The sequence below is a fragment of the Temnothorax curvispinosus genome, unplaced genomic scaffold, assembly GCF_003070985.1.
Source record: "Temnothorax curvispinosus isolate PA1 unplaced genomic scaffold, ASM307098v1 QBEX01015145.1, whole genome shotgun sequence".
Taxonomy (NCBI): domain Eukaryota; kingdom Metazoa; phylum Arthropoda; class Insecta; order Hymenoptera; family Formicidae; genus Temnothorax; species Temnothorax curvispinosus.
Genome location: NW_020224925.1, coordinates 125,486 through 133,852, shown reverse-complemented (window position 1 = coordinate 133,852; position 8,367 = coordinate 125,486). Strand labels below are relative to the sequence as shown.

Genomic DNA, 8,367 nt, shown 5'->3' with positions numbered 1-8,367 from the left:
GTGCCACCTGGTACAACGATCGCGAGAGATGTCGGAATCCTCTAGCACGCACATGGATCCGGAGGACACTATCAACATTCTAGTGGCCACGGATATTCATCTCGGTTTCGACTACAGCAAAAAGAGAGGTTTGTCCGCGTGACGATATATTTTTCAGCAAGATTGTAGAAGAAGAGACACGTCAAGTGGCACGCATGTAAGATTGAAGATCGACGTTACGATTAACTTTATATCATTTCTCTCGACAGGAGGACAATCGGAAGAGAGTTTCGTGACGTTCGAAGAAATATTGAAGTATGGCAAGGACAACAATGTTGATTTTATTCTGCTGGGCGGTGATCTGTTTCATGACACTAAGCCAACGCAAGTCACATTACTTAAATGCGTGGAATTGCTGCGAAAATATTGCCTGGGCACTAAGTGAGTGATATTTAGATTTGACACTAAGCTAAATTAATTATTATGTAAGTGATATTTTTAGTGAACACATAAGAGCGCATTGTAACGGTTTTGTTACATTTTTAGAGAATGCAAGCTGGAGTTCTTGAGCGATTCGGAATTGGTATTCCAACACTGTGCACAGAAGCACGTGAATTATGAGGATCCGAATCTGAACGTCTCAATGCCGGTATTTACTATCCATGGAAATCATGACGATCCAAGTATGTAACTTTTTCCCTTTGCTTAAGTGCTTTTTCTCTAAATCTTAAATTATATTCTACTCGTTATCTCGTAGGTTTTGGCACTGTCGGATCAATGGACGTACTGTCAGCCACTGGACTTGTGAATTACTTTGGAAAATGGACAGATCTTAATCGCGTAGTTGTGTCTCCCTTAATCTTGAAAAAACGTAACACCCATGTTGCACTTTATGGTTTGAGTTATATTAATGACCAGAGGTTGTCGAGATTATACAGGGATGACAAGGTATATTTATTTCAAGCATTTTCTATCTGATTTTCTATTCTAGTCAGAAGCTAATGTAATGTTTGAAAAATAGGTGGAATTGTTGCGCGCAAAGGACATAGAGACCTTCAACATATTTGTTTTACATCAGAATCGCGTCAAGCATGGCGATTATGCTTATATACCTGAAAGTAAACTGCACAAATTCCTCAACTTGGTTGTTTGGGGTCACGAGCATGAGTGTCGTATTACTCCTGAATTCAATGCGGAAGGTGGATACTTTATATCCCAGCCAGGTAAAACTATGTACATTTTTCTTTATGATATCAGATGGATAATTGGGTGTTATTTTCAATTTATTTCTCTAAAATTATAAACTAAATTAATTTTAGGAAGCTCCATTGTTACCTCTTTGTGCGAAAGTGAATCCAAACCTAAGCATGTGGGTCTTCTTAAGATAAATAAGAGTAATTTCAAGATGAAAAGTTTAAAATTGAAAAGCGTTCGACCATTTGTTTTTGACAACATGATTCTCAACGATCATGACATTAAGATACGGGATCGCGTCTCATTGGCAGATTCTATAAGTCAATATGTAGATCATTACATCGAAAATGAAATGATACCTAGAGCTACTGAACAACTTACAGGTATGTCAATCGCTTTAGATACTATTTTTTGAATATCGTGGTTTTTTTTTTTTTTTTTTTTTTTTTTTTTTTTTTATTATTTTTTTTTTTTTTTTTTTTTTTTTTTATTTTTAATTTTTTTTATTTTTTAATTTAATATGTAAACTTAAATTATAACGTAAAATCGAACTTTTTCTAGAATACCCTAATCAACCACTTCAACCTTTAATTCGATTAAGAATATTTTATGACGATGATAATGAACAATTTGATACATTAAGGTTTGTAAATGTTATATTATTCTAATGTTACATAATTCTAAATTCCCATAAATTTTTTATACTTTTACTTAGCATACTTTTAAAGGAAAAAAAATGTTTGCTTTTAGTTTGGCGCAAAAATACTGTGATGTAGTTGCTAATCCAATGGAGATGATTTTGTTTCGTAAAATGAAGAGCGGAGAAAAAGGAAAACGTGCCATTCAGGACGGAATTGATGATTTGGATGATATTAGTGAATTATTTCACGGAGATGTAAAACACTTGTTTATTTAAAATGAATTATTAAGCTGATTTTATATTTTAGAATTGCTCAGAATTTTTCTTTTTGTAGTTGGGACAGGAATGGACTAGCACGGTACCAGGGGGAATTAAAAAATATTTTGACATGGAAGAGAATAAAGATAAGTTAACAGTATTGACTGTGGCAGCGTTAAATGAAGCTTTACATCGATATGTTGAACTAAGCGATATAGACGCTTTTAAGAATATCGTAAGGTAATTTAATGGGAATTTATTTTCTGAATTAAATACTCGAGAATTACAACTTGTAACTCACATTGTTTTATGGTTGGTCCGTTAGGGATCAAATGACAAGAACCATTGAATATCTACAAACGCAAAATACTGAGACACCAGAAGAGATTCGCGAACAAATTAAAGTTTTCCGTGACAAAAGGCTGTCGGAAGAACAGCAAGAGCAGATAAATGTAATGAGACTATTATGAGTTTTATATACATACGTACGTAATATTTTTATTTCAAAAAATATTTTTTTTGCAGGCTCGAGAAGCAGCACTGAGCAGACCACCACCAAGTCCTAGAGCTAAGCAGTCTCGCAATATCAATACAACAATTGACAGTAATGACAGTGATGAAGATTTAGATACATCATCTAAATCTTCGACTAAGACTACTAGAGGAAGGGGTAGAGGTTCCAGAGGCGGTAGAGGATCCAGAGGAGGCCGCGGTAGAGGAAAATCTAATGAAAAGGACGTTTCTGTTGCGACAATGCTGGTACGTACAATAGTCTAAAAGTATTTGTTCTCAAAATTTGTTTATGTAAATTTGAATACATCTAACGAGTGCATCTACATTTTTTAAGCAGAATACCAGAAGTGCACAGCCGAAGAAAACTCGTGGACAATTCATTATTATAAGCGATTCCGAGTAATCATTAAACATACAAGAAGATATATATATACACTATACACACACATAAAAGTGAACGTTATATATTTATATACATCTATATGAATAAACATTATTTTGTATAAGTACAAAGTTTAATAAAAATTATATTCATACATATACAGTATATAAGAGAACAATATGACTAATTTATCTTAGGAAAGGAAACATTTTTAATATAAAATTTTAGTCTCATAAAAATCTTGTTCGTAAGATCCGACGTTCAATGAGGGAAAAATTGAGCTAATTACTATTTCTTACTACGGAACGAATTTTTTTTATTGGTATCCGATGCTCGTTGGGCAACGACGCAGCAAAATTCCCTGTTAGCGTGCGCAGAATGGTTGCGTTTTTGTCAAATCCCTAGTCAAGTTGCGCCAGTGCCGCCACCGGAAGCATCATTCCACATCGTTCCTATTCCTTTTACGATTCCTGTGCAAGTCGCGCTGAAGCGGGAAGGTTATAGTCCTTACAATTCGCAGGTATTTTAACGAAAAATATCGTTTATCTAGCAAAAATATTAAGTTAGATTCGTTAACTGAGCACTTATAATTAAATTCCAACCGCGATATTGCTTTGTATTTGACAGCCCAGCATGGATGTGGCTGGATGAATTTTCACGTTGATAGCGTACTTTCTTCGCGTATCGCGACATAACCTTAAAGTCTATCTCGAGAATGTTTGTAACAGATATTTGTAACGAGTAAAGTGATAGACGATCGAGTTACAGAGTAATAATCGAAGTTATCCGCTATTTCTGCAGAAATGCCGCCCAAAAGAGGAAAGGTACAGAAGGAAGAAGTGCAGGTCTCTCTTGGACCTCAACTTCGCGAGGGAGAGGTAGTCTTCGGAGTGGCTCACATCTTCGCCAGCTTCAACGACACATTTGTGCATGTCACCGATTTGTCGGGCAGGTTTGTACTACGTTAGATTATGATACGTGATTATAGACATTAAGGGTCGATTCAGACAGCCGTGCCGTACCTGGACCGTATCCGTATCATTAACATTAGACAAGGATGAAGACACATTAGACAAGGATGGAGATAATAGGAATCCTTGTCTAATGTTTCTGTCCGTGATACGGTACGGGTACGGCACGGCTGTGATGTCTGAATCGACCTTAATTCAGTAAATTTAATATATAATCGCATCTCTGTATTTGTAGGGAAACGATCGCTAGAGTCACCGGTGGCATGAAGGTAAAGGCTGATCGTGATGAAGCCTCGCCGTACGCAGCTATGTTAGCAGCTCAGGTATGTCGTTGGATTTAATTATCAGTAACATTTGGATTATTTGGAGAAACCGTTATATCATTATCCACATCCAGGCAGCACCTAGAATCATAGATTGATCTAAGGGGCGTTCATGTTTGTGGGAAAGCAAATTCTTTTTGATAATCGAAAACGTGTGCTTGTATTGTGCACTATTTTTCTCTATAAGAAAAGAAAACATTCAAGCATTTGGGGATATTTATATCGGTGTCGGTCGTAGTTGATGGAGGAGTGCATGGTTGAATGCATGGAGTATGAGTCCCCCAAAATACCATGCGACTCTCTGCGAGTCGCGATGGTGAGACTTCACAGGTATATGCCCTAGCTCTTGTCGACCGATGAGATAGTCGGTGAGAGCGTCGATCAGGGCAATGAATATTGTTGTAGAATTTGTTTACTTAAGTTTACTTAAGTCGGCGCGGTCGAGCGCTCGTGAGAAAGCGCGTTTTCGCCTGCGCGCGATTATGTAGTGTACCATGCTGGTAAAAGAGATACATGGTCACCACAAAACATATGTTATTTTAGTTATTTATGTATCGCGTATAAATATTTAATATAATATTAAAATATTAATCATAAACTGATTTTCCACTTTGCAGGATGTTGCAGAAAAATGCAAATCGCTGGGCATCACGGCACTGCACATCAAACTGAGAGCTACGGGAGGCAATAAAACAAAAACTCCTGGCCCAGGTGCGCAATCTGCTCTGCGCGCTTTAGCTCGTTCCAGCATGAAAATTGGTCGCATCGAAGACGTTACTCCTATCCCATCAGATTCTACTCGCAGGAAGGGAGGTCGTCGTGGACGTAGGCTATAAGCTCTTCTTATGGCCACATCTATATGGTTTATTATCTTTCAATAAATATTTAAAGAAAAAGAAACATTGCATTTCTGTGAAACACATTATACAATTTCTCTCTAATTTTTATATAGATGACACATCTTTAAAACTACAATTTACTTTTTATTATTATAATATCCCTAAAAGAGGCATGATACAGTTTCATGATATAAATTAATATATAAATAAGTATTAATCTGTGAGTTTATTTTCCTTATTTACAAGTATATAGAAAAACAAATTTTAAACTTAAAAAATATATAGAAAATTACATTGATTAAGAGCGTCTTTGGATCCTACATTTAATGTGTTTAGTATCAATGAATATATTAAAGTGAATATCAAGCTTAAAGCATAAATATATTTAAGTATCTTGTTTAGTTCAATCGACTATTAAAAAATCTATAAAGCACTCATGTATAGAATATTCTATTTTATACTTAATTAAATCGTAAAAGATTATGTTTCGCCAACTAGCTGACCAACGGTGAGATATAACTTGACCTTTACATCTACTTTTTGCGGTGATTTATGCTCAAGCGCTGCAATGGTATTTACGTATCCATGTTGCATGACAAATCCAACTATAACTGGGTCGTCAGTATTTTTATTAGTATCGTGCGGAGTTACGTGCAAACGTATCACTGCTTTATTCCCTTTTCGCCACACTACAAGCCTAAAAAAATGTTTATATAAATGATGAAACCTATATATTATCTTCGTATTAATTTTATCTTTATAATTTTTATATTTTACGTACTTTGGATCATCCTGAAAATTGTGATTATCACTTGTATCATCATATTCAGCAGCATCATCTCGTGGTGGAAGAATCAGTGAACTGTGAGGCATCACCAAATCTGCATTCGGCGCAACTTTTATTAGCTTAGGATCTTCCGTTACAGGTGCCTGTCGTATAGTAGACGGCAATAAATTTGGAGATTCACTTCCCTGTAATTATAATCAAATTATTAAATTATGTTACACTGTGTGATAACATTTTATTTTGATATTACTTGTGTATCCTCTTGTTTAACGTCTTTTTCCTCGGGGAGTGAAGTAGATAACGAGGTATCTAAAGGTAATATAGTTATTTGCGTTTGATGCTGTGTTGGATTACAGAATTTTAGAAGCAGTTCACTTGATTTCCCCAGTCGAAGTGGTTCACAAGTAACGATCTTAACTTCCGGAATGTGATAACTAAAAAAAAAATGCAATTCTGATTATCATGTATCCAAGAAAATATGATACAAATAAAAATTTTGTTAGTATTCAAATTAATAATAATAATAATTGATGCGATACTTACAATGCAGCTAGTAAAATTTTGAATTTCGTCGACTGAGGGCAAAGATCCGATTTGCTAACATTATGCTCACACACTCTGCAACGTTGCGATCTCTTGACTAAAAACTGTCTGTGCTGAGGACGCAATTCGTTTATCTTCTCAGCTTGTACCTCCGGGTGTTGTAATCTTTGTTCCAATGTGGTAACTATTACACAAAATTATACGTGATCAGAACAAAATCTACATCAATGCCGCCACTCACGTTATTGAAAGTTTTCTTACTTTTAGTTATATCCACAGATTCTGTAAATATATCGCTCGGTAATTCGTCCACTTCCTCACTTGCAACGGACGGTACTGGATGAGCAGATGATTGAGACTGAATTGGTGGTTTTATGGGACGTCCGATACGCTTGCGAACCAGCGCTGATGTAAAGCTATACATTGTCTGCTATTGGCAAGCAATAATAGTTAGAAAAAATGCCTTTGAGCGAGTAAATAATTAGCTCTTGATAAACTTACAGCTGGCATGAAGGAGCGTTTTGGATGAAATTTCTTCCGTTCGCACTGCTGTTTCTCTATAGAGGCCAGTATCTTGTGATAATCAATAAGAGCGTTGATACGTGTTACATGTGGATTTTCCTGCTCGGGCCAGCCTCCAGTTGCTACGAGCAGAAATTCAAAATATATTTTTGTGAAAATGGTTACATCCAGCTCTTATTTATAAAATTATTTAATCAAATTTCTTCTTACCTACAGATTGATCAGGTATCCCTGCATCTCGCGAGCTCCATCGGCATAGCGAACAAAATAGATAATATACTTTTTTAGTGGGTTTCACATCCCTGTTCTCTTCTCCTTCAGCTGGTGCTGCTGCTGCTCTCACAGGTGCTAGTCCCGCTCTTGTAGATAACGTTTGAAAACAGCAAGGACAGTCGAAGCAATTGGAACATCTATCAATGCATAATTATTTAACAGTAACTGAATTCATAATCTCATATGTGAAACCTATGATATATGTAAACATACTTGTTCTTTTTAAGACGCACTTCCGACGAGGGCAAATTCTCCATGCAATTAGGACAGTAATGGGAATCAACCTGAATACAAGAGACATTTTTTTGTAAGGATCATAAGAACTTTTTTGTACAGGTCAGAATATGTGTCCGAGGTGAATTCAATTATTAAATATATTTCCGACTGTTCGTCCCATTAAATATATACCCTTCTGTACGGATTTACTTAAATTTTACAGAACGCACCTCTTGACAGACACAGTAGCCACATCGTATCATCAAGCAATGTCGGCAGAAATATATCTTCGATATAGGCTTTAAGGAGCCGCAGTTGCACAAGTAGCGCACGTAATCCGGTTGGTTCAAGTACGTCATGTTGAAACGGATGAGCTGGAAAGCGTTCACGAGACGAAACGACAGAAATGAATCGCTGGGCGTACTCCACCTAACCTAAAATTCTGACCATCCTGTACTTAAAGTGACGTATACCACCGGAACACTGTGTATAATACGGACATACGGACTACGGAAAAATTCACACCTTGGCAGAATAGCAGAAAGCGCCGAAACCAATCAGAACTCGCGCTGGTAAGCAGAAGGGAGCGTCCCATTTGACCACAGCGATTGATCACAGCTACTCACAGCCCCCGATGCCTGGAATTTTCCCTTGAACCAACCAATCAGATATTTTTATTTTAAACCAATTGACGACGTGGTCAATTGAGTCCCGCTCATGTACTGTGCATGAAAATTACAAATAGTATCCTATGAAAAAAATTACATGACCAGATTGTACGTTAAAAACCAAGTAACTTGAAATATTTTTTATTTTAAAATGCTCTTTATTTCAAACTTTCGAGAAAATGATCAAAGTTACCAATAGAAAAAACTTTTAACATATTCTTCACAATTATAGCAGCACGTAACATATTGAAAAAATTTC

General features: G+C 36.2%; 3 protein-coding genes across 5 annotated transcripts; 2 read left to right on the top strand and 1 right to left on the bottom strand.

The window, feature by feature from the left end:
* Positions 1-6: 6 nt before the first annotated feature.
* Positions 7-3,070, top strand: LOC112465358 (double-strand break repair protein MRE11). The gene is made up of 12 exons (XM_025032872.1): positions 7-128; positions 249-420; positions 526-662; positions 737-927; positions 1,001-1,202; positions 1,299-1,556; positions 1,735-1,816; positions 1,924-2,068; positions 2,148-2,311; positions 2,397-2,523; positions 2,597-2,830; positions 2,922-3,070. Exons 1-12 carry the CDS (start codon positions 29-31, stop codon positions 2,985-2,987), a joined length of 1,878 nt encoding a protein of 625 aa, XP_024888640.1. The 5' UTR covers positions 7-28; the 3' UTR covers positions 2,988-3,070.
* A 324-nt stretch (positions 3,071-3,394) lies between these two features.
* Positions 3,395-5,160, top strand: LOC112465361 (40S ribosomal protein S14a). The gene is made up of 4 exons (XM_025032876.1): positions 3,395-3,486; positions 3,768-3,918; positions 4,173-4,260; positions 4,878-5,160. The coding sequence occupies exons 2-4, from the start codon at positions 3,770-3,772 to the stop codon at positions 5,094-5,096; spliced, it is 456 nt and encodes a 151-aa protein (XP_024888644.1). The 5' UTR covers positions 3,395-3,486; positions 3,768-3,769; the 3' UTR covers positions 5,097-5,160.
* Positions 5,161-5,316: 156 nt separating this feature from the next.
* Positions 5,317-8,077, bottom strand: LOC112465360 (dynactin subunit 4). Of its 3 annotated transcripts, XM_025032874.1 has the most exons (10): positions 7,966-8,077; positions 7,671-7,882; positions 7,438-7,508; positions 7,162-7,361; positions 6,931-7,073; positions 6,691-6,859; positions 6,430-6,613; positions 6,137-6,320; positions 5,881-6,071; positions 5,317-5,796 (listed from the first exon to the last, which is right to left on the bottom strand). In XM_025032874.1, the coding sequence occupies exons 2-10, from the start codon at positions 7,797-7,799 to the stop codon at positions 5,580-5,582; spliced, it is 1,488 nt and encodes a 495-aa protein (XP_024888642.1). In that variant the 5' UTR covers positions 7,800-7,882; positions 7,966-8,077; the 3' UTR covers positions 5,317-5,579. The 3 variants fall into 3 exon arrangements, with proteins under 3 accessions (XP_024888642.1, XP_024888641.1, XP_024888643.1); XM_025032873.1 differs by lacking the exon at positions 7,966-8,077 and having other exon boundaries at positions 7,671-7,933; XM_025032875.1 differs by lacking the exon at positions 7,966-8,077 and having other exon boundaries at positions 6,691-6,856; positions 7,671-7,933.
* Between the last annotated feature and the right edge of the window lie 290 nt (positions 8,078-8,367).